The sequence below is a fragment of the Castor canadensis genome, chromosome 11, assembly GCF_047511655.1.
Source record: "Castor canadensis chromosome 11, mCasCan1.hap1v2, whole genome shotgun sequence".
NCBI classification, from domain to species: Eukaryota; Metazoa; Chordata; class Mammalia; order Rodentia; family Castoridae; genus Castor; species Castor canadensis.
The window spans coordinates 130,519,871-130,537,688 of NC_133396.1; the positions used below are offsets into that span (position 1 = coordinate 130,519,871).

The following is a 17,818-nucleotide window of genomic DNA, read 5'->3' on the forward strand; positions in this document are numbered from 1 at the left end:
TCCTAGGGAAGATAAGATTCCCCACGCAGCACCTGACCTTCTCTCTGCCACCAGAGCAGCTTCATGGAAAGCACCTGGCCCAGATGGGCACACAGTGGGGCCCGAGCTGCCTTAGGTCTCTCTAGAACACCAGCCCCAGTTATCTGTGCCCACTTTTTCCTTCTGGGGGGAGGAAAGCTGAGCTTCCTCTGCTCCTTTACACACTTCGCCCCTCCGGCCTACAACTGGGTATCAGAGGGGGTGCCTTTGGTACATTTGGGGTTTCAGAGCAGCGGGCTTAACTCTTAGAGTCTCCTTTAGGGAGGGGCTGGCTTTCTATGGGGCTTTTTCTGTCAGCAGCGGGAGAAGGCAACTCCTGCTCATCTCAGTTGGGTCCTTGTGGGCTGGATGGCGAGGGGTCCTGACTCTGGGAGCCAGAAGGGCGTTTCCTAGGAGGGGGTTCCAGGAGCTGCGGGCTCTCTAGACCCGCGATTACAGTACCTGCACTAACTTTTCAGTTCCTCTTCCTACTTTGGGGTTTCTCCGGGCTAAGTCGATTCCTAGGCCGGGAGCTCAGCCTGACCCTGATCTTCGGGTCCCCGCCCCCCGCCCCACTCCCTGGCACTCCGGACTGGAACACTGCGAGAAGAGGCGGCCCAGCGCCAAGCTGGTCCGACTGGTTCTGAGCAGGAAGTCTCCCGCCCTCGCCCGGGGTGCATGCCGAGCAGCCCCGCGCTTGCCCCGGCGCCCGGCGGTGCACCCGCGGTCCGTGCGACCGTCCACCCTGCGCTCGCGGCCGCGCGGCCAGACCGGCCCGGGCGGGGATCAATGCGGCTTTGTCTGGGACGCCCACACCCCAGAGACCGCTCCCGGGGCGGCAGATCGGAGCACGGCGGCGCGGGGAGCGCGCGGGGCTGAGATAAGCGGCCATGTGATCGTACCTGGGCGCGCGGGGGAGGGGCCGCAGGTGAGGCGGCGGCGGCCAGGGCTGCGGGCGCAGAGCACTACGCACGCGGCGGCCACCGGGGCTCAGCAGCATGTCTGTCAGCAGAAAGGACTGGTCTGCGCTGTCCAGGTGAGCGCAGCTGCCCGCCCGCGGGGAGCCGGGGCCGGGCCGGCGCTGGGGTGAGCGGTGCACCTTCTCCCCACAGGGATCCTGGCACAAGGCTGGACCCTGGCCTTAATGCTGCTCACAATTGGGGTCAGACTTGGGACTCCTCAGGTGACACAGAATGAGTTTTTTTCCCTCCTTCGTAGCAGCTTCCTGCCCTCACCTTGGGGCCTGAGGTCCCAAGCAGGGTGCTTGGGGAAGATTGGTTCCCAACTTTGACAGCACCCCCCAACCCCAGGTGGGACCCCTTGTGGGGAAAAAGGTACGTTTTGGGGGCGCTAAGAAGGTTCAGGAGTTACCCCCAAGCCTCTTTCCTGAGAGAAGCTATCCCTGCCCTGTATCTCTGGTAGTCAGTGGGCTCCTGCGAGGTGTCCCTCAAGCCTCCTGGGAGTGGGAATAGGGGCTCTTATGCCCCCTGCAGAACCGGGATCTGTGAATAGGATCAGAGGAAAACAGATTCTTTTTCCCCTCCATGGAGGATCAAATTCTGAGTCTGGCACTTTAGGGTGGCACCATAGTTGCTGCACTGTGACCTGGCCTCCAAAGGGATAGGGCACTGGGTGTGCAATCCTTGCCTGTTGGACTGCCTGTTAGGGTCAGAGAAGCCTGGGAAGGGTCAGTGTCCAGGAGGCAGCCCCACTCCTTGTGGTTGATGCCTCCCTTGGAGCTGCTCCCCACCCCCAGAAGTGCAGGAATGAGTTCTTCACCTCCTCATCTTCCCACTGTCCCCTCCCCAACTTGTCCTAAGGAAATGGAGGCTTGTGGAGTAACCTGGCGTTGGAAACCTGTTTCTTTGATCCCTGAGACTCTAGTTCTTTCTTGGCTCTTTCCAGGTGGACGTTTGGGTCTTCAGGCCTTTCCTGGGTCAAAGCTATCTCTTGCAGGTGCAGCCAGCCTCTCTCAGGATCGTGGGTACCACAGACCTTCCTCATCAAGGCATCTTTAGCACCTTTGTCAGCATTTAGGATCTTCTTCCCCCTCCTCCCTGAAGGGATCCAGAGCCTCTCTAGTGTCTCAGACTCAACCTCCCCACAGTACCTCATCCTCCTGGGCTGGGGCCACCTCACTAGACCCTCAGAATCTCGTACTGCTCCGAAGCACAGTTGCCTGGTCATCCCAGTGGAGAGAGGACCAGAGGGCATATAGAGGGGAAATGGTGAGCCCCAAGAATGGGAAGAGCCCAGTGCTCTGGAAAAGGAACCCAGGCTGCCTTAGAGGTTGGACACACCCCAGGGAAGGTCTGTGCTGAGGGTGGGGTTAGGGATCAAGTCCTTGGACTCTATGTGGGTCATTGTGAGTGGGGTTGGTGTGGGAGTGTCTTTGCTTCTAGGTGTGGGTGTATCTGTGCCTGTGAACGCAGGCTTAGATGTGCGTGTGCATCCAGCTGTGTGGGCGAGCATGTTTATGGCCTGTGTAGTGTGAGATGTCTGTGTGGGCAACAGGTTCTTGTGTTGCTGAGTATGGAGTTTGCAAGTCCGAGTATGTTCAGCTTAAATGTTTACTGAAGACCTTAGTACTTTAAAAATACAAACCAGACACTACTTTCTCAGAAGCATCCAGTCTAGTGGGATATATGTGAGTTTGTGTCTGAGAACATGCCTGGATTTGTATAGGGTGTGTGTGTGTGTGTGTGTGTGTGTGTGTAGGGGGTGGTCAGGGCACTGGAACTTTAAAAAATGAGAATGACGTCCATTGCTCAGATGGACTCCTGTAGCTGCAGGGGTGGGGCCAAATTCCCATGGGATGTCCAGGCTAAGTGGTAGGAAAGCCCTGAGGAACCAGTCCTGCCACTGAGAGCCCCTGGCCTGGCCTCCCTGCCCAGCTTTCACAGGCCTGTGGGCAGATGCAGCTGCTGCCAACAATCACCCTGATGAGGTGCCTGGAACAGAGGACCACTCCTGCTCTGCTCCCTGAGTGAGCAACAAGCCTCAGCGGGCTGCAGGAAAGGGCTGTGAGTCACTGTCAACCGAGCCTCCCAGGCTGGGGAGGACGGTGGTGAGGGTGTGACCAGTGCCCTAGCCAGGGCCCAGATGCGGAGGAGGAGTTGAGGGCTAGCCTGCAACCTGTGTTGGCAGTAAGTAGAAATTCAGATGCTCCAGCCTTGTGGTGAGCTGCCTGGCTAGCTCCCCTGTTCAGCAGCTTTGTCCTTTCCTCCCTGGATTGACCTGGTTACCGGTAAGGCCAGGCCAGGCCTGTCTGCAGGGGGTGAGGGGTGGATCTGAGAGCCCTGCCACCAGTTAATCATTTCCCTGCCTTGCCTTAAGCAGCCCTCCCACCTCCAAGAGCTTCCCTGGGTTCTCCTGATACCTCTCCCTAGACCATCTGGGCCAGAAGGGACATCAGACCACCCAGTGTGACCCCTCAGTATATGGGGCGCCTGAGGTTTGCCTGCTCAGAGGCTGGAGATTGGCCCAAGGTTGACCATGCCTGGGTCATGTTCTTCCCTTCCACATCTCCTGCCCATAGATGCTGCTAGTGCAGCCTTCCTACCTTCTGCCTGCTCTAGCCTGAGCAGCTGAGCCTTGATCTGCTGTAGAATGGGCTTCTGAATTTGATTCAATTGGAGAAAATAAGTTCTATTGCTAAACAAACATTTAACAACCTTCACACTTAAGCCTCTGCTCTCACTTACTGTAGAATAGATGCAAATTAGAGCCCAGGGGAGAGGGTAAAGCAAGCACTCCACTGAGCAATAGGACACAATATCTTTAGAACTATTTAAGAGGAAGAGAATCCCGTCCTTAAAGGATGGAGTTGGTGAAATCAGGAGTGGAGAAGAGTAGTAGCCTTCCATGGTGGCAGAGGACAACCTGTCCCTGGTGAAGGCCAAGAGGTGCAGGAGAGGGAGGAGTGGTGAGCTGTGGCACCAGCTGGTGAGAGTGACTAGGCCCCCCCAAATGTTGGAGCCTGCAGGCTCCACCCAGTGGCTCAGGGGATCAAAGTTCCCTGGGTTTTCCCAAACCTCTGCTCTCCCAACTTGTACCTGAGCTCAGGCTGTCCTGGTTAGGGAATCTAGCAGTCAGAGGCCCTCCTGGGGTTCCTTTGTTCCTCTCCCTGTTGGTATTTTTTGAAGGTGGGGCCTCCTCTGGTTTAGGACCAGCCCTCCAGCATCCTTTTCTGGCAGTTGGTATCCTGGTTAAGGGCATGAGGTTTTGAGAGGCTGGCTTAGTTTGGTGTCTTTTTTTTTTTTTTTAATTTTTATTTTATTCATATGTGCATACAATGTTTGGGTCATTTCTCCCCCCTTTCCCCACCCCCTCCCTTAGCTTGGTGTCTTGATTCCTTCTTTTTATTAGCTGTGCTTTCTTTAGAAAGTTATTAACCTCCCTGAGCCTCAGGTTCCCCAAATGCAAAATGGGGATAATACCACCTTACCTGATGGGGTTGTAAGGATTAACATCAACAATATTTGTAAAATACTGCAGTAAGCACTTATATACTAGTGTTCTCATTTCTATTTTATTAATTGATTTTTCACATTCAGATGTTAAGCACTGTTCCAAGCCTTCGTTTATTTATTATTGGGGTTTCAGCAATTGCACCTGTTGAGGTTTCCCCCTGGGGACTAACCTTTGCCCTTCCTTTCATTTCTGGGTACTTCCTCATCTTTAGAGGCCAATAATCTTGGCTTATTAGAGATAACATTCCTCCCCTTGGGTGAGGTGGTGGTGGTGGTGAAGGGAGGTGGTTTTGCCAGGTGTCAGCAGTTGAAGGCAGTGGCATGATTGCTGAGGGGCAATGGTGGTGCCCATTTGACCTCAGATGGGAGGTGGGATTGGTGTCAAACTTGGGAACACTCAAGGACACCTGGGCCCCATGTTCTTCAGCCAGCCCTGGCCCAGCCTGGGGAGTGAGTCATTTCTGAGGAGACTAGGCTCAGGCTGATCACACACCATATAGGGCCCCACTAGAGGATAAACAAACACGCAGCTTCCCTGAGGGCTGAGAGCAGCGTGTGGGAACTGGGTTGCTCAGAACCAAGGAATCCTGGAGGCTCTAGCCCAGCCCCACTGTGGGTGTGGTCAGGGGAGAGGAACTTTTTGATTTTTTTTTGGCTGCTTTCCTCAGAACATGGACCAGTCTTTGGAGAGCAAGAGTTCTTCCCAGACTAGGGACAGTGTTGCATTTACAGAAGGAGAGAGTTGAAGAAAGAGACATCCTCAGATGAAAGCCATCAGAAATTGGTGTTTCTGTCTGGAGAAGCTGAGGAGAGGTGGGATGTCAGAGACTGACTCATAAGAGACCATGAATCTGTGTGTAATGAATCAATGCAGGATCTGTTGATTAATACAGGGCTTCTTCAAAGGCCCAGGGGAATCTTAGTTCCATAGTCAAGGCCTTGGAAAACTTTGGCCAGGGCCCTTCTCCATCTGCACTGAGGAGGAGTAGAGGTGTGAATAGCTGCCCTGATGGCAGAATTGGGATGTTCTATAAGATTCTTTTCCAAGGCAGCCCCTTTCCTATAGGGTAAGGAGTTAGCACTTCCCTTTCTACTAGAGACTCAGGGTTGCTCCCTAATTTGAACTCTTCTTGGCAGAGGTTTGGTCATTCCCAGAGAGGAGAGTCCTGCAGGCCTGAGAGTTGACATTTACACTTGTTCTTCCATATTTGTTGGCACCTGTTGTGTGCCGGTCATCCTGCTGGATTCTAGAGGTCTCCAAGTCCTTGTCTTCCTTGCCCAGCTCTCCTGTGGGACAGTCCCTGAACACTCAGCTTCTCACACCAGGGCTCTGCCCTGCTGCACCCCAACCTGGGAAACCTCCGCCACCAGATATGGCTCTGTAGTCTTCTTCACATTAGTCAGGTGTCTCAGAGAGGTCTTCACTCAGGCACCTTCTCTCACATCATTTACCTTGACCCATTGTCCTCTGGACACCTAGCTGATGTCCTTTTGTTCCTGGGCTTGTTTCCTTGCTTCTTGTCTGCCCCTGTCTTCCACATGCTCCATGAAGCGTGGGAGAGAAAAAGCTGGTGGTTGCTTTGTTCCTGTATTCCAGCTCCCAAAATCATGCCTGGCCTGGAGTTACTCAAAAAATATTAGTAAATGTTGGCTCTATAGATGTGCTGCTGGACCTAGAAAAAAACTTAGAGCCATTGTGTGTTTCATTCTCCTCATTTTAGGAGAAAAACTAAGGAAGAGAAAAGGAAGCAACAGCGGGGCGTGCTGGTGCATGACTATAATCCCATCACTCAGCAGCTGAGGCAGGAGAGTTATGAGTTTGATGCCAGCCTGGGCTACATGATTGATCCTGTCTCAAAAAAACAAAAACAAAAAAGGAAGTGATTTGTCCAAGGGCAGGAAGGAGGACTAGAGACCAGATCGCTTCTTCAGGGGCTATGGATGCATTTTAGATGTAATTCAGTGGAAAGTTTGTAAGTTTCCATGGTTTTTGTTTTCTCAGAAACCTGTCTCCTCCTCAAATTAAGGCATGGTTGCCCAATGGTACCCTTCAGGAGGAGAGAAGCCGAGAGCAAAAAAGAGAGCCGAGGATTGGGTGCCTGATAGTGCCCAGGGGAAGCCTCACGGTCATTGCTGTTGCTCTGGGCAGGAAGATGGAGGCCTTTTCCAGAGCCTTCTGATCTGGGCCTTAGAGAGCGCTGAGTGGTGGGGGGGTCACGGGGAAGTGCTGGGAAGTCTTGGCCCAGCTGACCATCATAACTTGCTGCTTCCCTGTTCCTACCCTCCTGCCTCTTGGGGCGAAGTACAGCGTCCTACCCCCAGGAAAGCCCATACCTTTGACCTCCTTGGCTTCCTCGCTGCCTCCCTTCTGCTGCTTCTCTCCAATCCCCATTACCCTGTTCACCCATTGAGATCCAGTCTAGGTTCAGTCTCTTCTGTGAGCCTGTCCTGTTAATGTTGGCCTATAGGAATCATTCTCTCACTCTGCAGAGCAATTTCTGGACTTTGGTTGGGAGTTGTTGGATATGCCTCTGGACCACAGATTATAGGTATCTCCAGAGCAAACCCTGCTGTGGTGGTGTGTGACCTCCCCAGTTCCTGACATGGTACGGCCCATCACAGTTTCTTAGAAAGCGTTTATTTGTTCTGTAGTTGGATTGGAAGGGTGGGTGGCTGGAAGGGAAGATGGGCTGGTGGGGATGGGAGTGAGTGCATGGCAGGGCAGGTGACTGGGTAAATGGGTATCTGGATTGACAAGTGACTGACTGGCTGGCTGGCTGGCTGGCTGGGTTAGTAGTGTTGGTTGGCTGACTGTGAGAGTGCCTGGTTGGTTCCACGAGTGAAAGGTAACTGGAGCAGGAAACAAATGTAAGGTATGTGGCGTCTCCTTGCTTCTGTGGACAAGTGAAAGTTAACTCTACAAGGTGGAGGAGGCTGAAAGAGCTCCTGGGAACCGAAGGTGTATTGGAGTACTCTCCAGGTGAAAGTGGCCTTGCTTGCGCATCTACTCCTACCCCACCAAAGAATTCCTATAGGGAATTGAGTAACTCTGAGATAATAGCCATTAAGGGATATTATCTAAGAATCCCAGGACGAAAAAGTGAAAGGGACTTGTCAAGTTCACTTTCTTCCTTCAGGCAGAACTATGCTTGATTTTCTGCATTCCTAGATACCCTAGAGAGGGAGGCGCGTTCCCACCCTGGAGTCCAGAGTGATGTCCAACACAGTGGTTCTCATCTGTGGTGATTTGGCCCCCAGGGGACTTTTGACAATGGTGGAAAACATTTTTGTCACGACTGGGGGGTATTGCTACTGGCAGTTAAGGATGCCACTAAATATCTACAACCCAGGATAGCCCTGAGCACAGAATTATCTGGTCCTAAGCCATATCCCTGAAGCTTTCATAGAAATTTAATAGATAAATAATAACTACGTTGAACAATTTAAATTTTCTAGAAATCATGTGAAAAAATAAAAGGAAACATTTACCCCAATATATCTAAACATTTCAGCACAGAATTGATGTACACTTTTTTTTTTGGACATGGGGTCTTTGTACATTTCCCACATTAGGCTCAAACTCCTAGACTCAGGTAGTCCTCCAGCTTTAGCCTCCTAGGTAGCTGGAACTATAGGCATGGGCTACCATGCTCAGTTACGTAAGGAGAGATTTTACGTTTTGTTTTTCATCCTGTGTCTTTGAAATCCAGTGTGTATTTTACATTTACAGCCTTGCTAGTGCTCTGTGACCTCCAGTGCCTAGAGGGCATTTTGTCTTCTAGCCCATGGAAGTCTGACTTGGGAAGGTAGGAAGGTTGCCCAGGTGCCCTGGGGCTACGTTGATCCTTGTCTCTGTCCCACCCCAGCCTGGCCCGGCAGCGGACTCTGGAGGATGAGGAGGAACAGGAGCGTGAACGCAGGCGGCGGCACCGCAACCTGAGTTCTACCACTGACGATGAGTCTCCCAGGCTCACCCAGAATGGAGACCAGCGGGCTGTGGAGAGGTACTTGGGTTAGGGCCTGGGCATCTTTTCCCCATCCTGGGTGATAGAGATGGACTTAGCCACCCTAAGCAGACTACACACAGCACAGTTGAGGCCCAGGGAATGAGGCCTCAGCTTCTCCAGACCTTTGCTCAGTCCTGCTGGGCTGCACCCTGTGTTTGCTGAGAACATCCATGAGCACATACTTTGCTGGGCACTTTATAGAGGTAGCTCACTTCATCCTCACCATAACCCTGAGGGACAGGTGGTGTTAACCAGTTTTACAATGGCAGAAACTGGGTCGAAAGGTATGTGGTGATTTGTGGGATCATATAGCTAGAGAGTAGCATTCAGATTTGTCAGTCTCTGTGGCTCCACTGTTTTAAGTCAAGCCGTGTCTCTCTCTCCCAACCCTCTATAATCTACTTCTGAGGGGAGAAACACTGGGGCTGATGAGGGAAAGCAAGAAAACACCCGGAGTTTACTGAATACCACTTACATGCCAGGACTTTGTCTTATGGGATGAGTCTCCTTTCACCGCCTCACAAACCCAGTTTGCAGATCTGAAAACTGAGGCTCATACAGGCCATTGACTAGCATGAAATCACATGGAGAACAGGTGGTAGAAGGAAAAGAATTTCCTTTAGCTGGAGACCAGGTGCTCTGGGTTGTTCCTTTCTATCCTCCAGAGAAGGGAGACCAGGGTGTGTACCTTGGGTTGACCCAAATTTCTGGCTGCCACCTATTCTCAGCCACACCCACGTGATGGACAGGAGTGTGGGATGGTTGGTCAGAAGCCTTGGGATCTGCTCCCAGCTCCCCACAGTTATTTGTGTGACCATTCACAAATCTTGAACACCTCTACTCTCAAGCTAAGCTCTAAGGGGCAGGGATCACATTTTCTCCTTTTGATCCCCAATGCCCAGCACAGGGCCAGGCACCTGGAAAGTAGTTGTTCAATCAGCATTTGCTGATTGTGTCTGAAAATGAATGATTGGACCTACAGGAATCCATAACTTTTTTTTTTGGTGGTATTGAGGTTTGAACTTGGGACCCTGTGCTTGCTAGGCAGGCACTCTACCACTTGAGCTACTCCACCAGCCCTCATAACATTTTTTAAAGCATGGAGTGCTTTGTTCAGATGTCACCTGGGAAGCCCAATATGTAGAACAGATAAAAGTGATCCTTATTTAAATGGAGGAAGAGAGGCCAGGGCCTGATTTCTTGTCCCTCCTTGGTGGCCTTGGAGGCATCACTGATGGGCCAGGTACACCTAGGGTCCCTCTCACTTCTGATATCTACTGACTCTTATCTCCCATCTGACTCAGGCTGCCCAATGTGGAGGAAGCAGAGGTGCCCAAGCCACCACCCTCAGTCTTCAAAGATGAGGTCGAGGACATCCAGACCATTCTCAGGACACAGCATGAGCGGAGGCAGAGGCGGCAGGTGGTGGAGGCTGTCCAGGAGAGGCCGGAAGCAGAGGAGGGAGAAGACAGCTTGGCCCCCGAGCAGGCCATGCAACAGCCACTTGTGCCCAAGAAGGACCTGGAGCCCCTGCCTCGCCGGAGACTGAGCAGGGAGCAGCGGGGCCCCTGGGCCCAGGAGGGAGAGTGTTTGGAAGGCCAGGAGTCAGGAGCCGGGAAGAAGGGCCTTCCAGAGAAGACCTTGGTTTCTGAGAAATCCCCTGTGGTAGAGAAGACGGCAGTGCCAGCCAAGAAACTGGCCTCAGAGATGGCTTCTACTTCCGAGAAGGGGCCAACAGCAGAGAAAGCATCCCCGTTGGAGAAGACGGCTGCCTCAGAGAAGAGAGGCAGCCCAGGGAAGCTGATTCCAGAAAAACAAAGTGTCTCAGAGAAGTTGCCGGCCCCTGAGAAGACATCTGTGTCCCAGAAGACAGCGGTGTCAGAGAAGAGGTCCATGTTAGAAAAGAAGTCAGCTCTAGAAAAAGCCAATGTCTCCGAGAAAATGCCAGAGAGGAGGATGGTGTCTGAGAAAGCATCTATCTTTGAAAAGTTACCAGTCTCAGAGACAAAGCTGGCCACCAAGAAGGCAGCAGCCACAGAGCAGCACCAGGCTCCTGTGAGAAGCCAGGACATCACCAAGGAGCCCAGAGGAAGGGCCTTCCCTGGGAAGAGCCCATCTTCCTCAGTGGGCCCGGACCCTCCGACTGTGGCTTCCCACCTCCCTCCCATCACACTACAGGTTGGCAGTGCCCTTGTCCCTCACTTTTCTTCCTCTCTGGCTGGCCTTGCTGCTGGTTCTGCCTGGTGGCTTCCCACTCCCAGGCTGCCTCCTGTCTTCTTCCCTTCAGGGTAGCTTTAGTGGTTTCTTTTTTTGTCACTGTCAGAATAGGGCAACTGAGGCAGAGGCAGGCTCCTGGAGCTGAAAGGGGCACCAGCAGTGTGTAGAGAGCACCTGGGACCCTATACCATATCCTCATCCAGGACCTCAGCAAAATCTATGGAGGCCTCAGATCCTTACAGAAGCAGAAAGTGCTGCCTGATAGCCTGGCCAAATGGGACAATGCCAGCTGCCCCACAGTGGGAAGCAGGAGAGTATGACACAAGGCTGTCTCACTTCCCCCTTCCTTCTGAAGTTCTTGAAATGAAGCAGGCCCCATGATGATTTGGGGTCTGGGACTGCCTGGGCCTGGGAGGGCCCTAGGTCTCTATCTCAGAAGGCACGTTCTTATGTGACACATCCCCTGCTCCATTCAGGTGAAAATCCCCAGCAAGGAGGAAGAAGCAGACATATCTTCGCCCACCCAACTCACCTACAGCAGCTCCCTCAGACGCTCCAGCCCCAGAACTATCTCCTTTCGGGTGAGAACCAAGGAACCCTCATCTCTAAGCCACTGGAGAGCAGGCAAAGGAACCCAGCTCCCATTAAACATAGGAGGCTTGGGTTAGACTTTAGGAAGACCCTCTGGATAGAGAGGGGCTTTGTATTCCCATGGGTGGCCCAAACCAGACAAGATCGTATTAAATAAAGGAGAGCTGATCAATGATCTAGAAGGTAGGTGTGAATAAGTGTGAGCAGCCCCACCTAGTGGAGAAGATTGGAGCTACAGGAAGGTGGGCAGTGGAAGCCTGGTACCTGTCTTCATTAGTCCCTGTCCTCACCCAGAGGCTTTCAGGGGCTGGGGAGGAAGGGGCAGAGAGCAGCAGATCTCTCCTAGTGCTCTCTGCCCTGTCCCAGTAGTGCAGTTGGTGAGACTGGGGAATTTCGTCTGGGCTTTGTCCCAGTGTTTATTTTTCTTTTTTTCTCTGGGCATCCACTAACTCATTGCTTGACTGTGCTTTGTATCCTAAGCCTGCCAGGCCCCTCGGAGGGGCCCGGAGGCCTGAGGCTGACTGGTGTCCACGGGACTCTTGCTCAGTGGGGGAGAGAGAGGGCAGGTAGGGAACCAGGTGGTAACAAGTACCCAGGCGAGGCTGGTGGATGCAGAGAAAAAGGCCTGAGAGTTATATTGGGTGGAGGCAGGTGCTTCCCAGATAAGATGAGAGCCTCTAATGAAGGCTGGCCACATATTTCTTTGGTGGTGGCATATCTGAGGAGGAGGAAGGGTCCCGAGAGCTGGGCCTCTGACTGAAGGGAGGCCGTGGACTTTTCTGGGGTTCCCACTCACCAACAATTGTCTTCCTGTTTCAGATGAGCTCCAGGAAAGACAACTCAGAAACAACCTTAACCCGCAGGTGGGAAGCCTGGAGGCTTTGGCTCTGTCTTGTCTGGTGCTAGGTTTTTTGAGTACCTGTCACCTGTCCTCTTTGTGCCAGGCTGGGCCACAGGGCACATGAGGAGAAGGTGCAGCTCTTGCCTACAGCTCCAGACCTGGCAGGGGCCTACAATGAACAGGAGGCATTGAAATTTGTGAAATGGAACGGGGAGGGAGGGTATCAAGGAGAGCTGCTGGGAGGAGGTGGAGCTTTGAAGGGGAAGAGGCTGTACTCTTGGGGTGAGAGGTGGGAAGAGGGAGACTGAACAGTGCAAAGAAAGGGAAGCTTCTGTTTGGCAGGACTGAGGTGGAGGCCTGGCAATCTGCACGTTTAAGCATCCAAACCCCTCCCCCCATGCTCGGTGATGCAGATGCAAGTGGTCTGAAGACTGTACATAGGGGCTGAAAATCAGTTGTGCTTGTGTTAGGAGTTCTACCCACCTGTGCTAGATTCACTTGTCCTCAGGCTATACCAAGGCCTCCTATTCTCAGCTAGGCCTGGGGCTTGGGGCAGGGATGGAGGAGGAAGAGGAGAACAAAGATAAGACACAGTGGCTGCCCTCAAGCAACTCACACGACACAGAAGAGTCATTCAGCCAGGGAGGTGCAGGGATAGGAATGTGATCCAAGGACTGGGAGGGTGGTAGTTGCCACCACAGCTCAGTCTGTGGGAGCTGGGAAGGTGTCTGTCACACGGCAATTGATATCCAGCGTGGACTGGAAGAAGTACTGAGAGATTTCTGGATGGACAATTGGAAGAGCAGCATTTTATTATTTAGTTTTTGCCGTGCTTGGGGATTGAACCCAGGGCCTTGGGCATGCTTAGGCAAGTGCTTTGCCACTGAGCCACAGCCATAGTTAAAGAATGACATTTTAAATAGTGACTAGTACATGGAAAGGCACGGTGTGAAAAGCATGGATGCCCAGTTGGCTGGCATATGGCACGTGGCAGGGAGGGGCCGTGCCAGTACTAAAGGGGAAAAGCAGGGACCAGGTCATGCAAACTTTGTGTGACCTGGTAGGGGTTTGGTCCCTGTGCTGTGGCCCTGGGGGTTTGAGCTAGACAAATGGGATGAGATCTGTTTGAGGTAGGAGTGATCTGGTGGCAGTGAGGAAGAGCGCTCAGGGTGGCAGGTCACTTCAGTAAAGGGGAAATTAGAGAGGAAAGGCTAGGTTCAAGAGATGTTTTTGGTGGAAGGGACAGGTTGCAAGAGGAGGAAGGAAGGAATGGGAGACACTTCTAATCCTGGGATGTCCTATTGAATGGGCTGTTTCTTGAGAGAGGAAAATCACTGCAGTCTGGAGTCTTCATCTTGGCCAAGTCATTGCAGTCTACTTTGACGTAATGTGTGCATGTGTGGGGGGGAGTGGGGGAGCACTATCCTCAGGCCCTAGGGGCAGGCCTGGCCTCCTCGAGGAGGGTATCTCACCTGGTTTCTTTCATCCTGTCTTCCCGTCCCGCAGTGCCAGTGTGAGGCTGCCACCCAACACGGCTAAGATAGGAGAGAAGCTGGAGCAATACCATACAGCCATACAGGTGTGTGTGGGGGGTGCTTTTCCAGAGGGGGGTGTGTGTCCCTGACCAGTGTGGCTGGTGTGGCCCATGCACCTTACAGCCATGGCTCAGCAACTGTGTTTCTATTTCCAGAGATCAGAGTCCATGAGGTCTTCAGGCTCCCCCCGCACAGAGTTCTTTGTGGCTCCTGCAGGTGTAGCCAGCAAGCGCCACCTCTTTGAGAAGGAAATGGCAGGCCAGAACCGCACAGAAGTAGCCTCCGGCCGGAAGGTAAGGAGTGAAGCTAAGCTGAGGGTCTCTAGACTAATGAGTTCTGAAGTCTCCAAAGCCTGAAGCTAGGCCCTGGCAGTGTTAGAAGTTCTGTACTTTCACATGTCAGTGTTGGCAGAACCTTGCCTGAGCGTTCATGTTCCTGAGCTCGTCTGCTTAGCTGGGAGCAAAGCTCCCTGTGGTGGGGGCTGTCCTAGGTACACACAACATGTGCTGAATGGATGTGAGGGTGGAGAGTGTCATGTCCCTGATCCAGGGCCTTTAAGGAAGCCTGCCTGTCTCGAAGGGTCCCAAACCCTGAGATGGAGCCTTTCTTTCTAGGAGAACTTGAGGCTGTCTGGAGTTGTGACATCAAGGCTGAACCTGTGGATCAGCAGAACCCAGGAGTCTGGAGAGCAGGGCCCCCAGGTACCCTGTCCCCCTGGTGTCTCTTACAGGGACCCTTTCATTGTAGGATGATCAGGTCAGAGGAGGGACAGCCCAAGAGCAGTGGGTTGTTTTAGAAGTGAGGGTGATAAGGACAGATGGTTGCCGTGGATGGCCTGTGGGCCAGAAGGTAGCAGAGAAGAGGAGTGGGTCTGGGGTCCTTTTACCTTTCATCCTGAGCAGGGATGAACCTGGGGGATCCCAAGCCCCTTCTTAGTCTCTGGCCTCTACCCTGGGGTCCCCATTCAGGAGGTACGGAAAGAGTTGGCAGCCACCAAAAGGACTCAATGGGGAAAGAAATCAGACTCCTCACTGGATGCCGAGGTGAGTAGGTTGAGAAGCCTGGCCCTGGGGCAGAAGGCTGCAGGGCACACACTAATTGCCCTGCAATTAATTGCATAAGCTAAGCACTCAGAATTAACCCCCATCCCTGCATGCTGTCTCTCATTGGCTTGACCCTTCCCCGCCCCCAACACACTGATAGCCCTCCACTGGTTTTGCTGAACCATATCTCTGCAAAGCTCCACCCTCTTCAACCAGTGATTTTGGGTCATTGACCCAAGGCAGGTGTGGGGCTTGGGCAAAGGAATGCCTTTCTGTCCAGAGGTTCCTCCCCACTCCCTCCAGCCTAGGAACCAGTTTCCCTTGTTCTAATTGACCTTTCCTCACAGGTGTGACAAGTTCTGCCAAGACAAACCTGTACATCTGCCTCCCAAGGGCCGTACCTTCTGCCAGGCCCCTGCCTTCACAGCAGCATCCCTGTTTCTCACTGCCTCCACTCCCTATCTGCCTCAGGATCTCTCTGGCCTGGCCCCTGGAGGCGAGGAATATCAGTGACTGTCATCTACCTCCTTCCCAGTCTCTGGAGCACAGTGGGAAGAGGCCTTGGTACTTTCTTGTCCTGTTGCAGACACAATAGATACTGGACCCATCGGCAGCCCAGGACACAGCACTGGTGCACATCAGCACTGTGGAGCCTCGGTGTCCTCTCTCTCCTACTCACATCCAGGGTCAGGGCAGGACTGTCTCCAGGGCCATCTGTGTCATCTGCTTCTGGCAGGTGCTCCATGTGCCTGTGATGTCTCTGCACCAAGGTCTGGACTTAACCACCCTTGGTCCCTGGGGCCTAATCCCACCCCGCTAAGGCCCTCAGGCCAGATTGGGAAGGAGTTGTCAGACATGGTCCATCTCCCCATCTCCCTGCTTTGTGTTCCCCTCCCTTCCCTGGCCCACTGTCCCAGGAGCTCAGTGCCTTTTCGTGGAATCACTTCACCTCCCCTGCAGAAAACCCTGTTCTCAGGAATTATCTGATAAATTCACTCTCAGGCAAAAGTGATGAATGATTCTTTCCAGGTGAATTCCTTCCTAGAGGCTTTGCTTTCCAATGGGAACCAACTGCAGGGGATGAGGAGGAGGATTTTGACTGGGGTGGCAGGATTGCCACTCAGTGGGCCTGGCCTGGTGACTTGGGAGTCTAGAACTATTGCACAGTGGTGAGCCTGTATCCCTCAACCCTCTCCCCACATCCACACTCCATTGCCTCAATACCATGGCCCCCTGTGTGCTTGAAGGATGTCATGCCATCTGGGAATTCGGGACTAACCAGACTGGGAAAGGCCATCTGGTGCCCTGCAAACCTGTTAAGGCTGTAGTGAGAAAAATGGCTTCTTTAGAATTCTTACTCCCAATTGCTCTGATTTTACCCAGAACTAGCCGGGAGTGAGACTAGGTACAGAGCACTGCCCCCTCCCCTTTTCTTGCTTATGGAAATTCCAGGGCTTCTAAGGGCAGCACCAGGCCCTAGCTCACCAAGCTTGTGGGGCAGAAACAGCCAGCCTTGCCCCAGTCTTTAAGATCCTGGTTGATGAAGCCCCATGTGTGCTGGTTTCCAGTGCCCCTGGTCTGCCCAGCTCCTATCTATGAGCCTCCTGCTGCTGGCCCCCTACCCCCACTGAGCTGGGGTAGCCAGCCCTGAAGGCATACTGCACCCCCCGCCAGGGCTGCATCTTCTTCAAGTTCCCAGCTCCAGTGTTGCAGATTGATTGAGAGCTGCTGGGACAGAGGGTGGGCTGTGTGCCACTGACGATTCAGCAGACTCCCAACTGCTCTGGTCTTCCTGGGAACTCTAGGTGTGACCCTGAGGCATTTCCGTTCTCGGAACTTCAGGGTTCATGCAGGTGGCCTCAAAGGACTTTGGAATGCTGGGAATGCTGAGGCTCAAAGCTTTGGGAAGTCCCCTGGCAAGTGAACTTTATCAGCCAGCAAAACTGTCGCCACACAGGCTTTTCTTAGGAGCAGCTCATGGAAGCTTTCCTCAGGGGATATTTGGCAGCTGTAGCCTCAGGGTGGTGTCACCATTGTGCCCAAACCCCACCCCCTGGGGTGCACATTGAAGTCCCCCTGCTGGGGACACGACTGCCACCCTAGCTCATCCTCCTTTACGTCCATGCTTCAGTCAGGGAGGCAGCTGATAAACACATACAAAATGACTTCAACTGGTGATAAAATGTAGCCAAGTGGTGACTGGGTGGCACATGGTGAGGGAGGAATCTTGGAGGAGGTAGCACTTGGGCGCCCTCTGGAGGTAGACAAGATCTAATCACTCGCCTTGACCTACCTCCCTGCTCTCCTTGTGGGTACTCAGTGTACTGTTTCATGTGCTTCTTTCCCTGTACCATTCTGGCTTTGTTTTCTCTTTCCATCTACCATGAGAATGGGAAGGTGATGATTTGTAAGGACAGGGCATCTGAATGAGGTCAGGGACAAGTCTGCTATCCACAAGTGTGTCTGCTTGATGGTGACTAGCTTTTCTGCTTAAGTGGTTGCCTTAACGCTCTTTGGATGAAGCCTCTGCCTCACACATGGACACCAAGAACTTTCCAGGGTTTTCCAAGAGACCCTATGGGGACAGACACCCAGATTCCTCTTTTAGCACCCATGCAAACAAATGATGACCCCATCATTTGTTAACTAGGGTTAATTAGGAATAATGACCCTGAAAGTAACTTACATCAAGGGGTGTCAGGAAAAGCAACTCTTAAGTTTCAGGAGTTTGCAGCCCAGGACCCGAGGCAGGGATAGAATGGGAGATGGGGATGAGGAGGCTGCCCTGCTCTTTTTCCACGCAGCCTGGCTCCTTCCTCACTGTCTCTCTGAGTCTGCTCCCTCTGCCAGGCCCGTCTGCTTTCCTGTGGCCTCCCTCTATCCCAGGGTACTGGTCACCAAGCCTGTTGGGTCAGCTTTCCCTGCTGCTGATCTGCTGGCAGCATGGAGGCCCATGTGGCCCAGGATAAGCCTGGAGCTGGGGGATCAAGGCCATTGGACTCAGAGGCTGCTGGAGACCATGGAGGGGACAATATTAGCAGATTAATGGGCAAGAGTTTGCTAGCAGTGTGAATGTTAGCAGCGTGAATGTTAG

The 17,818-nt window shown here is 53.0% G+C and overlaps 1 protein-coding gene across 1 annotated transcript; it reads left to right on the forward strand.

Moving 5' to 3' along the window:
• The first annotated feature begins 695 nt into the window (after nucleotides 1–695).
• On the forward strand, nucleotides 696–15,736 carry Lad1 (ladinin 1). The gene is made up of 10 exons (XM_074048658.1): nucleotides 696–1,054; nucleotides 8,357–8,494; nucleotides 9,802–10,675; nucleotides 11,191–11,295; nucleotides 12,125–12,168; nucleotides 13,653–13,725; nucleotides 13,837–13,974; nucleotides 14,296–14,382; nucleotides 14,650–14,724; nucleotides 15,072–15,736. The coding sequence occupies exons 1-10, from the start codon at nucleotides 1,017–1,019 to the stop codon at nucleotides 15,075–15,077; spliced, it is 1,578 nt and encodes a 525-aa protein (XP_073904759.1). The 5' UTR covers nucleotides 696–1,016; the 3' UTR covers nucleotides 15,078–15,736.
• The last annotated feature ends 2,082 nt before the right edge of the window (nucleotides 15,737–17,818 follow it).

Excerpts from the sequence above, each read along its gene's own strand:
- Lad1 (XM_074048658.1), top strand. The coding sequence starts at position 1,017 with ATGTCTGTCAGCAGAAAGGACTGGTCTGCGCTGTCCAG. Across the intron at positions 8,495-9,801 it reads GACCAGCGGGCTGTGGAGAG|GCTGCCCAATGTGGAGGAAG; the intron begins GTACTTGGGTTA and ends CATCTGACTCAG. Across the intron at positions 13,726-13,836 it reads AATACCATACAGCCATACAG|AGATCAGAGTCCATGAGGTC; the intron begins GTGTGTGTGGGG and ends TTCTATTTCCAG.